Below are 23,283 nucleotides of genomic sequence, written 5' to 3' on the forward strand. Positions count from 1 at the left end.
GCTGCTGAGTAACTAGATGTTTCTATGCTGCTGTATAACTAGATGTTTCTCTCCATGCTGCTGTGTAACTAGATGTTTCTATGCTGCTGTGTAAGTAGCTGTTGTAGTGGATGGGCTACGGGAACATGATTACCTTGTCGTAGTGGATGGGCTACGGGAACATGATTACCTTGTCGTAGTGGATGGGCTACGGGAACATGATTACCTTGTCGTAGTGGATGGGCTACGGGAACATGATTACCTTGTCGTAGTGGATGGGCTACGGGAACATGATTACCTTGTCGTAGTGGATGGGCTACGGGAACATGATTACCTTGTCGTAGTGGATGGGCTACGGGAACATGATGACCTTGTTGTAGTGGATGGGCTACGGGAACGATTACCTTGCCGTAGTGGATGGGCTACGGGAACATGATTACCTTGCCGTAGTGGATGGGCTACAGGAACATGATTACCTTGTCGTAGTGGATGGGCTACAGGGAGTGGAATTAGACTCTGTTAGACTCTATTCTGTTGCTTCAAATTGCATTGACTAACAAAATTAATATTGGCTCTTTTAAATCAGACTGAAGCACTTGTGTTCATCACGGTAGTCTGACTAAATATATCATTAGCCTGTGGTCTCTGGGCCATCAGAGGGTAACTATTCATTGTCACAGAAAAAAAGATTCTCACTGACGGATCTTTGTTGGAATATTTAAAAAAGGAGGTACATTGTGTGCATCTCAGAGAATACATGTAAATACAGGAGGGGGCTGGAGATGGCGACAGAGGTCAGAAAGTTGAAATGGCCCCTCAGAGAGCGATCACAGCTGCCTGCTCTACAGTAGACCATAGTGAACCTGTAATTAGCACTGCGCCGACCAATGGTAAATAGCAGTGGGTGTCAGCCCTATTGCCTCTGACCATAGAACATTGTCCATATCAGAAAATCAACAACGAAAAAATTTGAAAATGCAAAGCCTTACTTGAGTTTTAATGTTTGAATGCAGCCTTTTCAATGACCGCAGGATACAGACATCTCGTCAATGCATGTTGTACATTCATGAAACTATTGAGGCAAAATAACTGTTAGAACAATAAAAATATTCAGTGAAAAACTAAACAGGCATTTCTCTTCTGTAATCACTTACCTGGGTCAAAAATGGAAGAAAACCTGACCTGAACTTGACCAATAAGAAACTAATTTCCTTTGCAAAACGTTGGTATAGTTTGCTGCGGTATATACTAATGAGAATGATCCAGAACCAACCAGTACCACTACTAACCCAGGGTTCCCCCCAGGATTTTTTAACAATGTGGCGCTGCTGAATACGGCCAAGGGGGCAGTGCCCCCCTTTGGATTCTGAGATTTTTTGCGTTTTTGAACGTCACACTGTCATTTCCTGCAATCTAGAGCAAACAATTGTACTTTTATGACATGCAAAATAAAGAATAAACACCTCCTAAGTATTAACTAACCATAGGGCCCCTGTCCTGCCTTCTGTCTCACCCGGTCCAAGCAGCTTAAGGCATTGCTTTTCTTCCTTTACCCACATGATGTACGGTGACCACCGTTTAAATGCAAACTATCAAATACATTGATAATTCTCAAAAAAAACATTAGAACTTGTCTATCATAAACTCAACATTGGATCAGTTTCTTGCTTGATGTACATTCAGTTATTTCAGTGTATAAAATCAAAACTAAATAAAATGAATTAAAAAAAACTAATAAAAAATGTCTGTTAGGAATAAACAAATATACAGTGCCTTCAGAAAGTATTCACAACCTTGACTTATTACACATTTTGTTGTGTTACATCCAGAATTTAAAATGGATTAAATTTAGATTTTGTCACTGGCCTACACACAATATCCCATAATGTCAAAGTGGAATTATGTATTTAAAAAAAAATGAATACCTGAAATGTCTTCAGTCAATAAGTATTCAACCCCTTCGTTATGGCAAGCCTAAATAAGTCAACATTTGCTTAACATGTCACATAAGTTGCATTGACTAACTGTGTGTAATAATAGTGTTTAACATGATTTTTGAATGACTACCTCATCTCTGTACCCCACACACACAATTATCTGTACGGTCCCTCAGTCGAGCAGTGAATTTCAAACACAGATTCAAACACAAAGAGCAGGGAGGATTTTCCAATTCCTCACAAAGGGCACCTATTGGTAGATAGATTTTTTTTTTTTAAAGCAGACATTGAATATCCCTTTGAGCATGTTGAAGTTATAATTACACTTTGGATGGTGTATCAATACACCCAGTCACTACAAAGATACAGGCATCCTTCCTGACTCAGTTGCCAGAGAGGGAGGAAAACGCTCAGGGATTTTACAATGAGGCCAATGGTGACTTTAAAACAGTTACAGAGATGAATGGCTGTGATAGGAGAAAACTGAGGATGGATCAACAACATTGTAGCTACTCTACAATACTAACCTAAATGACAGAGTGAAAATAATGACGTCTGTACAGAATAAAAAATATTCCAAAACATGCATCCTGTTTGCAATAAGGCACTAAAGTAAAACTGTCAAAAATGTGGCATCTGTAAGAACTAGGAGTTTTTCAGGATAAAAAGAAACGCAATAGAGCTAAGCACAGACATCATCCTAGAATAAGACCTGGTTCAGTCTGCTTTCCACCAGACACTGGGACATGAAGCACAGACAACATCCTAGAATAAGACCTGGTTCAGTCTGCTTTCCACCAGACACTGGGACATGAAGCACAGACAACATCCTAGAATAAGACCTGGTTCAGTCTGCTTTCCACCAGACACTGGGACATGAAGCACAGACAACATCCTGGAATAAAACCTGGTTCAGTCTGCTTTCCACCAGACACTGGGACATGAAGCACAGACAACATCCTGGAATAAAACCTGGTTCAGTCTGCTTTACACCAGACACTGGGACATGAAGCACAGACAACATCCTGGAGGAGAACCTGGTTCAGTCTGCTTTCCACCAGACACTGGGACATGAAGCACAGACAACATCCTGGAATAAAACCTGGTTCAGTCTGCTTTCCACCAGACACTGGGACATGAAGCACAGACAACATCCTAGAATAAGACCTGGTTCAGTCTGCTTTCCACCAGACACTGGGACATGAAGCACAGACAACATCCTGGAATAAAACCTGGTTCAGTCTGCTTTCCACCAGACACTGGGACATGAAGCACAGACAACATCCTAGAATAAGACCTGGTTCAGTCTGCTTTCCACCAGACACTGGGACATGAAGCACAGACAACATCCTAGAGGAGAACCTGGTTCAGTCTGCTTTCCACCAGACACTGGGACATGAAGCACAGACAACATCCTAGAGGAGAACCTGGTTCAGTCTGCTTTCCACCAGAGATTAATTCACCTCTCAGCAGGACAATAACCTAAAACATAAGGCCAAATATACACTACAGTCACTTACCAAGAAGACATTGAATGTTCCTGAGTGGCTTAGTTATGTATGGCAAGACTTGAAAATTGTCAACAACCAACTGGACAGAGCTCGAAGAATTTTTGAAAGAATGTGCAAATGTTGTACAATCCTGGTTTGCAAATCTCTTAGAGACTTACCCAGAAACACTCACAGCTGTAATCGCTACCAGGGATGTGAATACTTACATAAAGGAGATATTTCTGTATTTAACTTTCAATAAATTAGCAAGAAAGTCTAAAAACATGTTTTCACTTTGTCATTAGAGGGTTTTGTGTGCAGATGTGTGAGAGAAAATATATAATTAATCAATTTTGAATTCAGGTTCTAACAAAATGTGGAATAAGTCAAGGGGTATGAATGCTTTCTGATATCCACACAAATGACATACAGGTCATTACTTTTCCCTCTATATAAGAAGTAACCAAATAAGTTCCCAATAGAAGATGAGAGAACAAAAGAAGGCATGTATAGTAGCCTGGTCGCAGATCTGTTTGTACTTTAGTCCAGTTCGGTATGACAATGAGTAGCCTGGTCGCAGATCTGTTTGTACTTTAGTCCAGTTCGGTATGACAATGAGTAGCCTGGTCGCAGATCTGTTTGTACTTTAGTCCAGTTCGGTATGACACTGAGTGACAGGGAGTAGGCATGATAGCTGTATAGACCCACAGGAATCACTAGGACAGAGACAGAATCTTGAACCAGATCAACCCACAGGAATCACTAGGACAGAGACAGATTCATGAACCAGATCAGCCCACATGAATCATCAGGACATCAGGACAGAAACAGACTCATCAATCATCAGGACCAAGACACGCATGAATCATCAGGACAGAAACAGACTCATGAATCATCAGGAGAGAAACAGACTCATGAGTCATCAGGACAGAAACAGACTCATGAGTCATCAGGACAGAGACGGTAACAGACATGATCCAGATCAACTGTATCTTCCACTGTGACTCCAGTGTCGTGAGGAGCTGCGACTAGAGGAGTGGTAGGACCTGCAGAGGGACAGACATATGAATGAGGGAAAACAGTGAAAATAGAAATAAATATTTCACTTTAGTCTTGTTAAGTGGATGGTTAGACTCTTAAAAATGTTTTTAAGGACTCCCGGGTGGCGCAGTGGTCTAAGGCACTGCATCGCCTTAGACCACCAGAGACTCTGGGTTCGAGTCCAGGCTCTGTCGGGGGTGGTTGAGAATATACCTGTCAGGTGGGGGTGGTTGAGAATATACCTGTCTGGGGTGGGTGGTTGAGAATATACCTGTCAGGGGGTGGGGGGTTTGAGAATATACCTGTCAGGTGGTGGGGGGTTTGAGAATATACCTGTCAGGGGGTGAGAATATACCTGTCAGGGGGTGAGAATATACCTGTCAGGGGGTGAGAATATACCTGTCAGGGGGTGAGAATATACCTGTCAGGGGGTGAGAATATACCTGTCAGGGGGTGGGAGGGGTGAGAATATACCTGTCAGGGGGTGGGGGGTGAGCATATACCTGTCAGGGGGTGAGAAAATACCTGTCAGGGGGTGAGAATATACCTGTCAGGGGGTGAGAATATACCTGTCAGGGGGTGAGCATATACCTGTCAGGGGGTGGGGGGTGAGAATATACCTGTCAGGGGTTGAGAATATACCTGTCAGGGGGTGAGCATATACCTGTCAGGGGGTGGGGGGGTGAGAATATACCTGTCAGGGGGTGGGGGGTGAGAATATACCTGTCAGGGGGTGAGAATATACCTGTCAGGGGGTGAGAATATACCTGTCAGGGGGTGAGAATATACCTGTCAGGGGGTGGGGGGTGAGAATATACCTGTCAGGGGGTGAGAATATACCTGTCAGGGGGTGGGGGGTGAGAATATACCTGTCAGGGGGTGGGTGAGAATATACCTGTCAGGGGGTGAGCATATACCTGTCAGGGGGTGGGGGGTGAGAATATACCTGTGAGGGGTGAGAATATACCTGTCAGGGGGTGAGGGGTGAGAATATACCTGTCAGGGGGTGGGGGGTGAGAATATACCTGTCAGGGGGTGAGAATATACCTGTCAGGGGGTGAGGGGTGAGAATATACCTGTCAGGGGGTGAGAATATACCTGTCAGGGGGTGGGGGGTGAGAATATACCTGTCAGGGGGTGGCGGGTGAGAATATACCTGTCAGGGGGTGAGAATATACCTGTCAGGGGGTGAGAATATACCTGTCGGGGTGAGAATATACCTGTGGGGGGTGAGAATATACCCGTCAGGGGGTGAGAATATACCTGTCAGGGGGTGAGAATATACCTGTCAGGGGGTGAGAATATACCTGTCAGGGGGTGGGGGGTGAGAATATACCTGTCAGGGGGTGGGGGGTGAGAATATACCTGTCAGGGGTGAGAATATACCTGTCAGGTGGGGGGTTTGAGAAATTCCCTGACTGAGGTCAGTTAGGATCACCACTTTATTTTAACAATGTGAAATGTCAGAATAATAGTAGAGAGAATGATTTATTTCAGCTTTCATTTCTTTCATCACATTCCCAGTGGGTCAGAAGTTTACATTCACTCAATTAGTATTCGGTAGCATTGCCTTTAAATTGTTTAACTTGGGTCAGACGTTTCGGGTAGCCTTCCACAAGCTTCCCACAATAAGTTGGGTGAATTTTGGCCCATTCCTCCTGACAGAACTGGTGTAACTGAGTCAGGTTTGTAGGCCTCCTTGCTCGCAAGGAGTTCTGCCCCCAATTTTTCTATAGCATTGAGGTCAGGGCTTTGTGATGGCCACTCCAATACCTTGACTTTGGTGTCCTTAAGCCATTTTGCCACAACTTTGGAAGTATGCTTGGGGTCATTGTCCATTTGGAAGACCCATTTGCGACCAAGCCTTAACTTCCTGACTGATGTCTTGAGATGTTGCTTCAATATATCCACATCATTTTCCTACCTCATGATGCCATCTATTTTGTGAAGTGCACCAGTCCCTCCTGCAGCAAAGCACCCCCACAACATGATGCTGCCACCCCGTGCTTCAACGGTTGGGATGGTGTTCTTCGGCTTGCAAGCCTCCCCCTTTTTCCTCGAAACATAACGATGGTCATTATGGCCAAACAGTTCTATTTTTGTTTCATCAGACCAGAGGACATTTCTCCAAAAAGTACGATCTTTGTCTCCATGTGCAGTTGCAAACCCTGGTCTGGCTTTTTTATGGCGGTTTTGGAGCAGTGGCTTCTTCCTTGCTGAGCGGCCTTTCAGGTTATGTCGATATAGGACTCGTTTTACTGTGGATATGATGCTGGACAGTGCAGTGCATGTGCAGGCAGCGATCGGTTGAAGAGAATGCATTTGGTTTTACTTGTATTTAGGAGCAGTTGGAGGCCACGGAAGGAGAGTTGAGAATATACCTGTCTGTGTGTGTGAGGGGGGGATATACCTGTCTGTGTGTGTGAGGGGGGGAATATACCTGTCTGTGTGTGTGTGAGGGGGGGGGGAATATACCTGTCTGTGTGTGTGAGGGGGGTGGAATATACCTGTCTGTGTGTGTGAGGGGGGAATATACATGTCTGTGTGTGTGAGGGGGGGAATATACCTGTCTGTGTGTGTGAGGGGGGGAATATACCTGTCTGTGTGTGTGAGGGGGGAATATACCTGTCTGCGTGTGTGAGGGGGGGAATATACCTGTCTGCGTGTGTGAGGGGGGGAATATACCTGTGTGTGTGTGAGGGGGGGAATATACCTGTCTGTGTGTGTGAGGGGGGGAATATACCTGTCTGTGTGTGTGAGGGGGGAATATACCTGTCTGTGTGTGTGAGGGGGGGAATATACCTGTCTGTGTGTGTGAGGGGGGGACCTCTTACCTGGAGCTCCTGTAGCTATCACTCCTTCTCCCACGTCTCCTGCTGGAGCTGCGGCTACGACTCCGACTGGAATAAGTGTCATAGGAGTCGGACCTGTGTTAAGATAGACAAAGGACTGTTCACTGAAGTATTACAAAGTATTCAGACTTCATCCAAATACACACTGCATTTGGAAAGTATTTAGAACCCTTGACTGTTTCCACACTGTTACATTACTGCCTTTCACATAAGTACATTTTCACATTCAGACCCTTTGCTATGAGACTCGAAATTGAGCTCAGGTGCATCCTGTTTCCATTGATCATCCTTGAGATGTTTCTACAACTTGATTGGAGTCCACCTGTGGTAAATTCAATTGATTGGACATGATTTGGAAAGACACACACCTGTCTATATAAGTTCCCACAGTTGACTGTGCATGTCAGAGAAAGAACCAAGCCCTGAGGTCGAAGGAATTGTCCATGGAGCTCAGAGACAGGATTGTGTTGAGACACAGATCTGGGGAAGGGCACCAAAAAGTTTCTGCAGCACAGGAAGGTCCCCAAGAACACAGTGGCCTCCATCATTCTTAAATGGAAGAAATTTGGAACCACCAAGACTCTTCCTAGAGCTGGCCGCCCAGCTAAACTGAGTCATCAGAGGAGAAGGGCCTTGGTCAGGGAGGTGACCAAGAACCTGATGGTCACTGGCAGAGCTCTAGAGTTCCTCTGTGGAGATGGGAGAACCTTCTAGAAGGGCAACCATCTCTGCAGCACTCCACCAATCAGGCCTTTATGGTAGATTGGCCAGACGGAAGCCACTCCTCAGTAGAAGGCACGACAGTCCGCTTGGAGTTGTCCAAAAGGCCCCTAAAGACTCTCAGACCATGAGAAACAAGATTCTCTGGTCTGATGAAACCAAGATCGAACACTTTGGCCTGAATGCCAAGCATCATGTCTGGAGGAAACCCGGCACCATCCCTACGGTGAAGCATGGTGGTGGCAGCACCATGCTGTGGGGATGTTTTTCAGCAGCAGGGACTGGGAGACTAGTCATGATCGAGGTAAAGATGAACAGAGTAAAGTACAGAGAGATCCTTGATGAAAACCTCCTCCAGAGGGCTCAGGACCTCAGACTGGGGCGAAGGTTCACCTTCCAACAGGACAACGACCATAAGCACACAGCCAAGACAACGCAGGAGTGGCTTCGGGACAAGTCTCTGAATGTCCTTGAGTGGCCCAGCCAGAGCCCGGACTTGAATCAGATCGAACATCTCTGGAGAGACCTGAAAATAGCTGTGCAGCGACGCTCCCCATCCAACCTGACAGAGCTTGAAAGGATCTGCAGAGAAGAATGGGAGAAAGTCCCCAAATACAGGCGTGCCAAGCTTGTAGCGTCAAATCCAAGAAGACTCGAGGCTGTAATCACTGCCAAAAGTGCTTCACCAAAGTACTGAGTAAAGGGTCTGAATACTTATGTAAATGTGATATTTCAGTTTTTTATTTATTTTTTATAAATGTTGCTTTGTCATTGTGGGGTATTGGGTGTAGATTGATGACGAAAAAACCCAAATTTAAATAAATTTTAAAATAAGACTTAATATAACAAAATGTGGAATAAGGGTCTGAATACTGTGGAAAAAGGGTCTGAATACTTTCCAAATGTACTGTAGCTGGAGTTTACCCACAAACCCCAAACATGTATATTTGGATTGTTGATTGACATGATGCACATGTAGAGAAAACATGGAGACATGACTGAGGAGGACAGATAGACAGGTCTAGATGGTCTACATTGAGGAGGACAGATGGACAGGTCTAGATGGTCTACATTGAGGAGGACAGATGGACAGGTCTAGATGGTCTACATTGAGGAGGACAGATGGACAGGTCTAGATGGTCTACATTGAGGAGGACAGATGGACAGGTCTAGATGGTCTACATTGAGGAGGACAGATGGACAGGTCTAGATGGTCTACATTGAGGAGGACAGATGGACAGGTCTAGATGGTCTACATTGAGGAGGACAGATGGACAGGTCTAGATGGTCTACATTGAGGAGGACAGATGGATAGGTCTAGATGGTCTACATTGAGGAGGACAGATAAATAGGTCTAGATGGTCTACATTGAGGAGGACAGATGGACAGGTCTAGATGGTCTACATTGAGGAGGACAGATGGACAGGTCTAGATGGTCTACATTGAGGAGGACAGATGGCTAGGTCTACATGTCTAGTCTACCTGGATCTCCTGCGTCGATCATAGGAACGGCTTCTGGAATTACTTCTACTATAGGTCCGACTATGACTGTTGTAGCTGCGGTAGGTGACGCTGCGGGACCGGGAGCGCCCTCTGGGATACCTCCTCCTGCTCCTGCTCCGACTCCTAGGAGAAGAGTTCCAGATTAAATCAGATTATTTCTGTCCCGTCCATATCAGACCTGTAGATCATAAAACCTGGATATGTTGCTTAAATTACCTTTATATTACACAAACCAGACATTACCTGGCTACATATCAAAATAACATCAATCATTTCAGTCAGTCAGTCAACAAGCCAGTCAGTCTGTCTGCCTGCCAGCCAGCCGGCCTCCCAACCAGTCAGTCGGTCAGCCAACCAGCCATTAAACCAGTCAGTCAGTAAACCCCCCAGTTAGTCAGCCAGTAAGTAAGCAAGCCAGTAAGTAAGCAAGCCAGTAAGTAAGCAAGCCAGTAAGTAAGCAAGCCAGTAAGCAAACCTGGAGGAGAAGCTGGAGGAGCGCGATCTATTCCTGGAGCGGCTGGAGGAGGGGGATCTTCCTCTGGACCGGGACCTGTGGGAGTGGCTAGACCCCGACCGGGACCTCCTGCTGCCCCGCTCCTCCTCCGTGGCCCCTCCCCCGGCTCCAGCTGCAGACTGAGACCTCTCCTCACTGGAACTGCTGTCCTGGTTCCTGGGCCTCTGGTTCAGTCTGGCCGTCTTCCGTACCTCGTCGAACAGCGACCCCGGACGCACCCGGCTCTGGCTCTTGATCTGGATGCTGACTCCCCCCTGGGTCCTCCCACCTTGGCTCTGGGTCCTGCTGCCCTGGGGCCTGATGCCTTCCTGGGGCTGGGTCCGGGACCCACTGTGCTCCGGGAGTCTGGTGGGGAGCAGACGAGCCATGGAGGAGGGGTTTGGGTTCAGGGCTTGCAGAGCAGCCATCCCCTTTAGAGGCTTCCATTTGGGGTCGATAGGGGGACCAGCGGCTCTGCCTGCTGCAGTTTCCTGCTGCTCCCCACTAGCTAGCATCACAGCTGGCAGAGAGGCTGTACACTGTGGATCTTTAACAGGTGAGAGAAACACGTCTTCCGTCTTTAAGGAGCGACTCAGAGGAGACAGTGTTTTCAGACTGATATCTGGTGGCTGTTGGCCCGGAAGGCCTGGTGGCTCGGTAGTGGGGTCAGGGAGGTCATGTTCTGGGGTGCAGATCTCCATATCGTCTACCATCTCTGGCTGATCCATCTTTGGCAGGTTAGCAGTGAGGTCCTGAGGTTTTGTGTGTTTTGGGTTTGAGTTGGCAGTTGGTTTAGCTTTCAGTTCTTTGGTCATCTCTGCTGCATCTTCCACGCTGTGAGGCGTTGGCTGTACTGAACTGTTTCTGTTGGATGAAGCAGGACTTCTCTCCTTGTCCTCCTTTTCCAGACGTGGGGATTTGCCAGGTCTTCCCCTGACAGCTCTCTGAGGACTATCTTTTACAGCAGCATGTTTTTGCTCCAGTCGTTTCTCTTTCTGGGACTCATCCTCCTCCTCTTCCTCTCCAAACTCCATTGGCGGCTGCCAGTGGAAAGTCTCCTTCAGCTTCTGGTGTTTCCTCTTGGACCGCTTCGACTTGACCTTTGACCTGTGGGAGCCAGACTTGGCAGAGCTCCTCCTCTTGCGTTTGTGTTTACGTTTATTCTTCTTCCTGCTCTTGTGTCTCTCTGCCTCGGGGCCCTTCTCAGGGCTCCCCTCCAATGGGGTGGCATTATGTACAGGTGCAGGAAGCAGCAACACAGAGGTTCCAGGGGCTTTGTTCATCTTGCTGTGTGACCGTACATGGTGTTCGTGTTCTGACTCTGAGCTGGCCTCGCCCTCCTCCTTCTCTGACAGGAAGACCTTGGGCTCGGTGGTGGCCATCTTGGGCAGCACCTTCTCAGAGTCGCTCTCAGAGTCCCACCCAGCGAGAGCTGCTAGTCTCTGGTCAGGAATCTCTGCTGACCTAACATCAGGCTTCTGGTTGTTCACCAGGCTGGTCTTTCTGCCTAGTTTATCCCCGTCACTGTCCCACTCTGACCTACTGCTGGGTTCCTCCAAGGACTTTTGATTTAGTTTCAGACTTTTTGCTTCCGTTTCCTGACGACGTAAGTCTTCTGATAAGGTGCCAAAGAGTTTCGGTCCCTTGGAGCCATTCTGCCTGGGCCCAGGACTGTGTTCGCTGGCTGTTCCGTCCTCAGAGTCAGATGAAAACATGTTGATCTGGGAGTCGGGCGCTTTGAGGTACTTATCCAGGTTCTTGATCCGCTTCAGAGAGCTGTAGTACTGCTTCCAACCCTTGTCTATAGTCTTGTCTAAGGTCTTGTCTAAGCCTCTCCTGTGAGAGTCATAGGAGTCTGACCTGCTGTAGGAGGATGATCTGCTGTAGTAGTGATCTGGTGACCGTATCCTGGACCGGGAGTGACTCCTGGAGTGACTGTGAGACCGGCTGTAGGACCTGCTCTTGTAGGAGCCACTGGGTGATCGTCTCTGGTGTCTGTGGCTCTTAGAGCCACGGCTCTTTTCCAGGTGGGAGTTCTCTGGGTGGTTCTCAGATGTACTGGGGGCTGTGGGGCCTATGGGGGACAGGCAGGCTGGGGTCGTCTTGGTCTTGACCTCCTGGACTCGGACGTAGGAGGGTTTCCATGGTTTCTGGCCGGGCTTCCAGCGTGAGGGAGGGGGGCTGTCACTCATGGGTATGACAGGGGCGTTCTCAGGGGCTGGGGTGGCAGGGAGGGCTGTGGCTTTAGTCTCTACACCCTTCACTGCCCCTTTGGCTGAGGCGTCTGGCTTTAGTCTGCTGACGTCAGCCATCTTGCGCTTCTTGGAGGATCTGGTTGCTTTTCTCCTCCTGAGCCGGGACAAAGACCTGGACCTGGATCTGTACCGGGATCTGGATCGAGACCTGGATGTGGACCTTGACATGGATAGAGATCTGCTTCTGGAGTGAGACAGACTCCTGGACTGGGAGTAAGACATAGACCTGCCCCTGGATCTGGAGCGGCTAGGTGTGTAGGAACTGGAGTCTCTGGATGAAGGGGAGGAGTGACGCCGCTTGCCCGACCCGGAGCACTGCTTCCTGGGGGAGCGTCGGTGGGCGGAGGGGGTCCGGGACACGGACCTTCTCTCAATATCACCAGGATTTGACTCCTGACCCTCTCGGACGGGCGACTGTTTGGGCTCTTTGCTCTTGGTGGACTCCTTCTTTTGTCTCTTGGCATGTTTGCGTTTCTTGGCCTTCTTGCGCTTGGCTTTCTTCTTCTCCTTCCTGTGTGGGCGGGGCTGGCTGGAGCGGTCAGAGCTGTGGCCTGAGGAGCACTCCGGGGACTGGGACCATGGGGAGTCACTCCTGCTGCGGTCTCCCTCCCATCTGCTGGAACAACGGTCATACAATCTGTTAAGTCAAGATCCCACCCTCAGAGAGAACAGTCGAACTGACCTCAAGGTTTCAAACAATACGACATGTTGCTGGATCAGTGGTTAGCATTGATAATGCTTAAGTTGTCACACAGAGTAGCTATGTATAGGCCTACAGTGTAGTTATAGTAGCTAGGTGTATATATATATATATATACACATAGTAGTTATAGTAGCTAGGTATTATACATAGTAGTTATAGTAGCTAGGTATTATATATACATAGTAGTTATAGTAGCTAGGTATTATATATCGAAGCTATAGTAGCTAGGTATTATATATCGTAGTTATAGTAGCTAGGTATTATATATATATATATATATATATATATATATCTATAGTAGTTATAGTAACTATGTATTACATATAGTAGCTATGTATTCATTCAGTTGTACAACTGACTAGGTATTCCACTTTCCCTTTCCCTATTAAACCGTAATTTCCGGACTATTGAGCACACCTGAATATAAGCCGCACCCACTGAATTTAAAAAAAATATTATTTTGAACATAAATAAGCCGCACATGTCTATAAGCCGCAGGTGCCTACCGGTACATTGAAACAAATTAACTTTACACAGGCTTTAACGAAACACGGCTTGTAACAAAAATAAATAGGCTTTAACGAAACACGGCTTGTAACAAAAAATAAAAAATTAGCAGTAATCTTTAGTTGTCTTTTTGCACTGAGTCAATTCCTCATGCTGCTGTTTCCAACGTCTTATCATCGACTCATTAAGACCAAGCTCCCGTGCAGCAGCTCTATTTCCTTTTCCAACAGCCAGATCAATCGCCTTCAACTTGAAAGCTGCATCATATGCATTTCTCCGTGTCTTTGCCATGATGAGGGTGACAAAATGACTACCGTAATCAGAATGATGGGAAGTTTGAGAGCGCTCGATTTAATCTGAACAGTAAACAAAACAGTTGTTTGACCTTAACCCGTTCGGCAATTTCATTGGTCTAATGAAAGCTTCATGCCGCCCAAAAACTGAGCACGTCACAGAATGTTTTTTTGGAGAAAAAAAATTTAAAGCGGGAAAAATACGCGAGGTTCAAAGCCTGGAAAGTTGCGGCTTATAGTCCGGAATTTATGGTATATTTATATATACATTACCAGTCCAAAGTTTGGACACGCCTACTCATTCAAGAGTTTGCCTTTTTACTATTTTCTACATTGTAGAAAATAGTAAAAAGACATCAAAACTATGAAACAACACATATGGAATTTACATTTACATTTACGTAATTTATGCAGAGCGACTTACAAATCATGTAGAAACAAAAAAAAAACAACTTTTAAACACATGGTTTTAGTGGAGCTGGGAGTCTCCTATTGTATTGTGACACTAATGGTCAGGACCTTTCGGCCATATGGTGCAGTTCCACTATGTATTCTATACAGTGAAACAGTGGTGTACTTGTCTCCTCGGCTCCATCTCTCTACGCTGGGTGGCTGGTACGTCTTGGTTCTCTGCATTTCCTCCTTCCAGTGGGGCGGAGTCTCGCTGCTTCCTTGTCCCTCCTCCTCTGAAGCCGAGCGCGACTTAGAGCACGTCGGGGTGTGGTACCTCTGCAGAGAGAACAGAACAGGAAACTAACCAGACTGACCTACAGCACACTGGTATTCTGCACATGTCACTTCCTCCCCTGATAGTCTAGTCCAGTTTCTACACAGAGCTCCCAAAGGGCTGGTTACCTGATGTCCATTAAGCCAAAATTGAATGGTTGCTTTAGTGGGGAATTAAAATAATCTAACAGTGCAAAATGAGAGCTAGGCAGTTATACCAGAAATATAGGCAAAGACCACGGACAGAGAGACGTTTGCTTCTCTTCCATTAAAACAGATTTCTCAGGACATTTAGCAACATCTTGTTGTCTCTGTACCGTTCATCTTATGTCCTTTAACAGGTTATGTCTTTGTGCAGAGTCCTGATTCAGTCACATTGGGGCTTTAGAGAGACTTCAGACTGGAGAATGTACCATTGTTATAGTATGGTAGTAGTTATAATATGTACCATTGGTATAGTATGGTAGTAGTTATAATAGGATAATGTACCATTGTTATAGTATGGTAGTAGTTATATTATGTACCATTGTTATAGTATGGTAGTAGTTATAATATGTACCATTGGTATAGTATGGTAGTAGTTATATTATGTACCATTGGTATAGTATGGTAGTAGTTATATTATGTACCATTGTTATAGTATGGTAGTAGTTATAATATGTACCATTGTTATAGTATGGTAGTAGTTATAATATGTACCATTGGTATAGTATGGTAGTAGTTATATTATGTACCATTGTTATAGTATGGTAGTAGTTATATTATGTACCATTGTTATAGTATGGTAGTAGTTATATTATGTACCATTGGTATAGTATGGTAGTAGTTATATTATGTACCATTGGTATAGTATGGTAGTAGTTATATTATGTACCATTGTTATAGTATGGTAGTAGTTATAATATTGTGTACCATTGGTATAGTATGGTAGTAGTTATATTATGTACCATTGTTATAGTATGGTAGTAGTTATATTATGTACCATTGTTATAGTATGGTAGTAGTTATAATATTGTGTACCATTGGTATAGTATGGTAGTAGTTATATTATGTACCATTGGTATAGTATGGTAGTAGTTATAATATTGTGTACCATTGTTATAGTATGGTAGTAGTTATATTATGTACCATTGTTATAGTATGGTAGTAGTTATATTATGTACCATTGTTATAGTATGGTAGTAGTTATATTATGTACCATTGGTATAGTATGGTAGTAGTTATATTATGTACCATTGTTATATTATGGTAGTAGTTATAATATGTACCATTGGTATAGTATGGTAGTAGTTATAATATTGTGTACCATTAGTATAGTATGGTAGTAGTTATATTATGTACCATTGGTATAGTATGGTAGTAGTTATATTATGTACCATTAGTATAGTATGGTAGTAGTTATATTATGTACCACTGTTATAGTATGGTAGTAGTTATAATATGTACCATTGGTATAGTATGGTAGTAGTTATAATAGGATAATGTACCATTGGTATAGTATGGTAGTAGTTATATTATGTACCATTGTTATAGTATGGTAGTAGTTATAATATTGTGTACCATTGGTATAGTATGGTAGTAGTTATATTATGTACCATTGTTATAGTATGGTAGTAGTTCTATTATGTACCATTAGTATAGTACGGTAGTAGTTATAATAGGATAATGTACCATTGGTATAGTATGGTAGTAGTTATATTAGGATAATGTACCATTGGTATAGTATGGTAGTAGTTATATTATGTACCATTGTTATAGTATGGTAGTTGTTATATTATGTACCATTGTTATAGTATGGTAGTAGTTATAATATTGTGTACCATTGGTATAGTATGGTAGTAGTTATATTATGTACCATTGGTATAGTATGGTAGTAGCTATAATAGGATAATGTACCATTGGTATAGTATGGTAGTAGTTATATTATGTACCATTGGTATAGTATGGTAGTAGTTATAATATTGTGTACCATTGGTATAGTATGGTAGTAGTTATAATATTGTGTACCATTGGTATAGTATGGTAGTAGTTATATTATGTACCATTGGTATAGTATGGTTGTAGTTATAATATGTACCATTGGTATAGTATGGTAGTAGTTATAATATGTACCATTGGTATAGTATGGTAGTAGTTATAATAGGATAATGTACCATTGGTATAGTATGGTAGTAGTTATATTATGTACCATTGTTATAGTATGGTAGTAGTTATAATATTGTGTACCATTGGTATAGTATGGTAGTAGTTATATTATGTACCATTGTTATAGTATGGTAGTAGTTCTATTATGTACCATTAGTATAGTACGGTAGTAGTTATAATAGGATAATGTACCATTGGTATAGTATGGTAGTAGTTATATTAGGATAATGTACCATTGGTATAGTATGGTAGTAGTTATATTATGTACCATTGTTATAGTATGGTAGTAGTTATATTATGTACCATTGTTATAGTATGGTAGTAGTTATAATATTGTGTACCATTGGTATAGTATGGTAGTAGTTATATTATGTACCATTGGTATAGTATGGTAGTAGTTATAATAGGATAATGTACCATTGGTATAGTATGGTAGTAGTTATATTATGTACCATTGGTATAGTATGGTAGTAGTTATAATATTGTGTACCATTGGTATAGTATGGTAGTAGTTATAATATTGTGTACCATTGGTATAGTATGGTAGTAGTTATATTATGTACCATTGGTATAGTATGGTTGTAGTTATAATATGTACCATTGGTATAGTATGGTAGTAGTTATATTATGTACCATTGTTATAGTATGGTAGTAGTTATAATATTGTGTACCATTGGTATAGTATGGTAGTAGTTATAATAGGATAATGTACCATTGTCCCTCTGCCTTTGATCTTGCGTCCAGACTTGGTGACTGACTGCTTCAGGTCATTGGGAAGGGAGGAGGCCTCTGGCTCAGTTCTGGAAATAACATGAACACAATTATACACAAACAAGCTGGAAGCCATTTGGTTTTCAGTTCAGGTCATTTTGAGGCTTAAAAAAGTTAATCAATGCCCCATTTTCAATGACAGGCATTTTTCAATTAACATTCCAGGTCAAGTGGTCAATTCTTGAGTTCAATTAGGTAACTACTGTATTAAACAAAATTAGACTGAGCCTGGACTGGCCCAGGACTAGATTGACCGTAGATTAGATAGGTCCGGGACTAGATTGACCGTAGATTAGATAGGTCCGGGACTAGATTGACCCTCTAGGGATGCAACACATGGTAGAATCAGAATCAAGAGTCTGACGTGTCTGGATGGTCCTCCTGACCCGGCTGGTTAACAGGGTTAGTATCAGAGATAGACTGATGTGTCTGGATGGTCCTCCTGGCCCGGCTGGTTAACAGGGTTAGTAACAGAGAGAGGGTTAGTATCAGAGATAGACTGACGTGTCTGGATGGTCCTCCTGACCCGGCTGGTCTCTCCTCAACAGGAAGCGGTTCTCAGGAACAGGAGGGATCTCCTCTGGACGAACTACTGGTTTCTCTCTCTTCACACCACTCTGCTCCTTCCCTCCACCCTCCTCCTCCACAGCTACTGCCACCATCCCTCCATCCACAAGGCTGTGAGAAAATTATTGAGTGAGTAGCAACAAAAAACACACCAATTAAAAAAACATCACAACCGTGGAATGTAAACAGATTTGATACCTCAGCTCAAATGTGCAAGAGAGTTGCACATCATAATAAACCTGAAATGTCTTGTGAATAATTTAGCCGTATTGGTGTGAGGTAGTCCACAGTGAACCTCACCTCTTCAGACCAGGCTCCACCCTGTCAGTGTGACCCTCTCTCTTCACCTCCCTTTCTCTCCTCCTCTTCTTGGAGCGTTTGCTCTTGGAGCGTCTCGTTCGCCTGTGATGGTGGTGCTTCTCCTCAGATTCACTCCCAGACTCCAGAGAGGAGAACTGAGAGGAGCCAGGAGAACTGAGGGAGGAGTCTGCAGAATGCGACTGCCGCTTCCTCTTTCCTTCCAGAACTACAGAAAAAAAGAGAGAGAGAGACAGAGAGAGAGAGAGAGAGAAACAGATAGAGAGTGAGAGACACAGAGAGAGACAACACACACAGAAACACACACACAGCGAGAGAGAGACAGACAGAGACACAGAGAGAGAGAGAGATAGAGAGAGAGACAGGTTCCAGAGTTCCAAATTGAGCAGCAGCTGCTGAATAAAATGAGGTCCTATGGTTTTTAGAGTGAAGTACATTGGGGGGAGGGGGGGACTGCAAGACTGAATGGGAGACAAAACAAGCAACAAAGATAAGCTTTTGAAAAAGTTACTATTTTTATAAAATTGTACAGTTATCTTAGCCAGCTGAATTGTTTACCAGTTGCTAAGCAGTTGCTGGGACTCTCCTAAAATAAGCTAGCTAGCTAACTAAATAATAGAAAGACAAAAGGACAGAAGACAAAGGACATTAAAGTAAAGACAGAGACAATAATACAAGAAACAACGCTGTTTTGGAAAGGTAGGCTTCTATTGTAGCATTGTAGCTAACATCACCAGCGTTGCTATGGAAATGGTTTACCCACCAGACATCCAGACGGAGAAAGATAAGAAACCTTTCTAAGGTTTGAAGACGGAACAGAACCATGAACGCCTGTTTGCAGATCTTACCAGTTACAAAACAAGAACAAATGTAATATTTAATAACAAACGAGGGCACGTATGAAGAAGGGTAATTTGCAACCATTTCCCTTTCTCAAAAAAGAGAGGCATCAGCCAAGGCTGTCAGATCAGCATTTTTGAAGAAGCTGACCAGAGGTGTCAAGCTGTCAACTTCTACAATAATGGAACTGTACTGATACAAGGCAATGATTCAAGCCTTATGGCTTTTGAGAATGTGTTTGCTACCCTCAAAGTAGAAGCTGAACTCCTCTCAGAAGCTGAGGAAAAAGTAGAGGGAGATGACGAAGAAAAGCAGGCCCCAACAGCCTCTGTGACCCAGCAAGAAGCCCTCTACCTACCTCACCTGCAGCAGACAGAGCCAAGAACATGCCTAAAACACCAAGAACACCTGCTATGCAACGTTTCCACAACACCCTCTCTCTAGTTGAAGCAGAGGTCATAGAACTCAGAGACAACAAGCTTCAAGAGGAGGACACTGCCCAGAAACTAAAAGAAGAGATGAAACAGTTCAGGGAGGAGAGCAGAGCATCTATTGCTAAATTAGAAAGCAGAACGGACAAACTGAGTCAGACAACAGATGACCTCAGAGATCATCAGAGCACAATGAGAGAGGAGCCTGAGCAGAGAGAGAGGTACAACACAGGCAGAACCTGAGACCAGCACAATGAGAGAGGAGCCTGAGCAGAGAGAGGTACAACACAGGCAGAACCTGAGACCAGCACAACAAGAGAGGAGCCTGAGCAGAGAGAGAGGTAGAACACAGGCAGAACACAGCCACCACACAGCCTGATGACCCCGCACCAGCCTCCCAGTCTGCTCCAGCCCAGGTCAGCCTACCAGCCTCCCAGTCTGCTAAAGCCCAGGTCAACCAACCAGCCTCCCAGTCTGCTCCAGCCCAGGTCAGCCTACCAGCCTCCCAGTCTGCTCCAGCCCAGGTCAACCTACCAGCCTCCCAGTCTGCTCCAGCCCAGGTCAACCTACCAGCCTCCCAGTCTGCTCCAGCCCAGGTCAACCTACCAGCCTCCCAGTCTGCTCCAGCCCAGGTCAACCTACCAGCCTCCCAGTCTGCTCCAGCCCAGGTCAACCTACCAGCCTACCAGTCTGCTCCAGCCCAGGTCAACCAACCAGCCTACCAGTCTGCTTCAGCCCAGGTCAACCTCCCAGCCTCCCAGTCTGCTCCAGCCCAGGTCAACCTACCAGCCTCCCAGTCTGCTCCAGCCCAGGTCAGCCTACCAGCCTCCCAGTCTGCTCCAGCCCAGGTCAGCCTACCAGCCTCCCAGTCTGCTCCAGCCCAGGTCAACCTACCAGCCTCCCAGTCTGCTCCAGCCCAGGTCAACCAACCAGCCTCCCAGTCTGCTCCAGCCCAGGTCAGCCTACCAGCCTCCCAGTCTGCTCCAGCCCAGGTCAACCTACCAGCCTCCCAGTCTGCTCCAGCCCAGGTCAACCAACCAGCCTCCCAGTCTGCTCCACCCAGACAATCACACACAACTGCAATCCTTATCGATTCAAATGGGAAGTTCATAGTCCAGGAAAGATTATTCCCTAGACACCAGGTGTATAAGTTCTGGTGTCCTACAACTGAGAGTGTAATGCAGCTACTCAGTCAGACAAGGATTGACACACCTGAAAACATCATCATCCACACTGGCACAAACAACCTTCGTGCCAAAGATGGAAATGTATCTGGGGCAGTTTTGCTCTGACATGCACTGTGTCATGACGTTGCCCTCTCTCTGGGTACAGAGAACACATTTGAACCCCCTCCCTCTGCACCAGGCCTTTTCTATGCACCATCCCCCTACCTACCTCCCCCCACCTAGGCTGTGGTGAGAGGGGTCGTAAAATTCCAAAGGAGAATGTCCGGCCTCATGGCCCAGTTTTGAGACAGAGGGGTTTCATAGAGAGACAAAGGAATTCTTCCAACTCACAGAATTGGGGAACCAAACAACATTTATGTTCTGGAGAAGGTATAAAAGATCGGTGAAGAATCCAGCTACGAACTGGTCCGCTTGGTACAATTTTGTGATACTCATTAGAGACAATATCGCCATATTACTATACTAAGGTTTATATAATAGCCTCAGCTATGGAACTTGCATCTAAATGGTTGTATACAATGATTTAATAAGATTAAAGCTATTTGGAATATGTTGAGAGGCTATGTACTGATGTTAATGTGATAGAATTGTATTTCTGTTCAAAGCTTAACTCAGTCATCGGCACGCCCCCAGGGACACAGACAGGACAAGGCGTCATGTGACAGTTTTTCTACGTATATAAGCCCACCCAGGGTTACTTTCTGCAGACCAGCTTACCTCAGATGAGAGAGCCAAGGTTTGACCATGCATTCCTCTACAGAAGTTAACCATACCACGTGGTTAAACTTTTAGACTATCAATACCGACAGAATAATAACAAGTCTTTGATATTAATTAATAGTCTGCAGCTAGAAATTTGATTTCATTGAACGCGAAGACCGACGAAACATCCATTCTATAACGACATTAATGAATGTCGCTTTGAAAGATCCATCTAACCGAGAGGGAGAGAACGCGGACAAAAACTCTCCAACAGGACAAAAACTCTCCAACAAGAATCCCGACGACACACTGAGCGTAAATATATATTGATTGCAATTGTTCCCGAATGAGTGAGCGTTCATGTGCAAAGGATTAGCATATCAATTGTTAATATTTATCAACTCTGTAGGGTCTTCTCAGCTGACCCCCCCTTATTGGTTTAACAAGCCGCCATGCCAGTTTAGCCCACTAGGGCACATTCCTCTACCAATTCTCTGTGATGATAACTACTGTTTGTATGCTTTCTGTGAATGACTTAGTTTAGTAAATAAATGATTTTAAGACAATTGATGTATGGATGACTCTTAGTGAAGACTGGGTTCGTGCAGATACAACAATTTACGACGTTTGGAATGAGACTGGACGCGAGGTAAAATACACCATTTAAACTAGAAGATAATCGGCCTATACTATAATATAATATATAATGTTATAATATAGGAAAGTTATATTAGGAAAATTATAACTTTGTAATCTGAATATTTTCCTTGGTGCCCCGATCTCCTAGTTAATTACAATTAAACGATTAATCAGTTTAATCGCGTAATAATAATAACAGGGAGTTATTTTGATAAACATGTCTTCAGTTTAATGGTGCCCAAAGACACGACAACTGTCAGCTGTGGGATCTTATAGAGACAGGTGTGTGTCTTTCCAAATCATGTCCAATCAATTGAATTTACCACAGGTGGACTCCAATCAAGATGTAGAAACATCTCAAAGATCAATGGAAACAGGATGCACCAGAGCTCAATTTTGAGTCTCATAGGAAAGGGTCTGAAAACTTATGTATATGTATTTGTTTTTATTTCTAAAAACCTGTTTTCGCTTTGTCATCATGAGGTATTGTGTAGATTGATGAGGAAAAAATGTATTTAATAAAATTATAGAATAAGGCTGTAACTAACAAAATTTGGAAAAAGTCAAGGGGTCTGAATACTTTCCAAAGGCACCGTATATATATTTATCTTTTCTTTATTAGTTCCCCCCCAACTCTTCCATCCCTCCCCTAATTGGAGTAAACTAGTGAACACTACCACTTAGGCTTCTACTTCCATTTTATGGACACTATTTTACAATAGATATCTTTGTTTTTTTTTTGTCCCATCCTTCAGCTCCACTCAACCCCTCCCATTATCTCTTAACACCATCTAGGTTTGATTTCTATTTGCCATATATTTTTTCAACTGTGCTGTGATGTTTCACAAAAGTTATGATTAATGTTCGGAACATCGAATCGCAATAAAACCACAGTATCAAGTCGCAATACATATCGGATTGGTACTAAAGTGTCCGGTCCGTCTGGCCGTCCTGTCCTTCTGATAACTGGAGGACAGCTGTCAACTCCACAGCGATCACATCACTGAGCCTAACTGAATGGAGAGCAGGTTACCACCCACCCTGCACCAACAGCCTGTTAGAAACACCACCAGCATCAAAATGTGATCCTCTTATGAGCTGTAAAATATGACCCAGATTCACTGAGAGACAACGAGCAGCACAGCCTCTGTATGAGCTGTAAAATATGACCCAGATTCACTGAG

At 44.3% G+C, this 23,283-nt stretch overlaps 1 protein-coding gene across 2 annotated transcripts in view; it reads right to left on the minus strand.

Moving 5' to 3' along the window:
* Positions 1 to 2,707: 2,707 nt before the first annotated feature.
* LOC115183965 (NK-tumor recognition protein) overlaps positions 2,708 to 23,283 on the minus strand; it is a gene marked incomplete at its 5' end in the record, with an annotated part of 68,958 nt that continues 48,382 nt past the window's right edge. The window contains 8 exon segments of one of the 2 annotated variants that reach the window (XM_029744951.1): positions 2,708 to 4,452; positions 7,282 to 7,374; positions 9,502 to 9,645; positions 9,998 to 12,883; positions 14,351 to 14,502; positions 17,357 to 17,444; positions 17,920 to 18,093; positions 18,283 to 18,508. In XM_029744951.1, the coding sequence (XP_029600811.1) occupies positions 4,389 to 4,452; positions 7,282 to 7,374; positions 9,502 to 9,645; positions 9,998 to 12,883; positions 14,351 to 14,502; positions 17,357 to 17,444; positions 17,920 to 18,093; positions 18,283 to 18,508 (3,827 nt within the window). 2 annotated transcript variants of the gene reach the window in all.

This window comes from Salmo trutta, unplaced genomic scaffold (assembly GCF_901001165.1).
Source record: "Salmo trutta unplaced genomic scaffold, fSalTru1.1, whole genome shotgun sequence".
In the NCBI taxonomy this organism is placed as follows: domain Eukaryota; kingdom Metazoa; phylum Chordata; class Actinopteri; order Salmoniformes; family Salmonidae; genus Salmo; species Salmo trutta.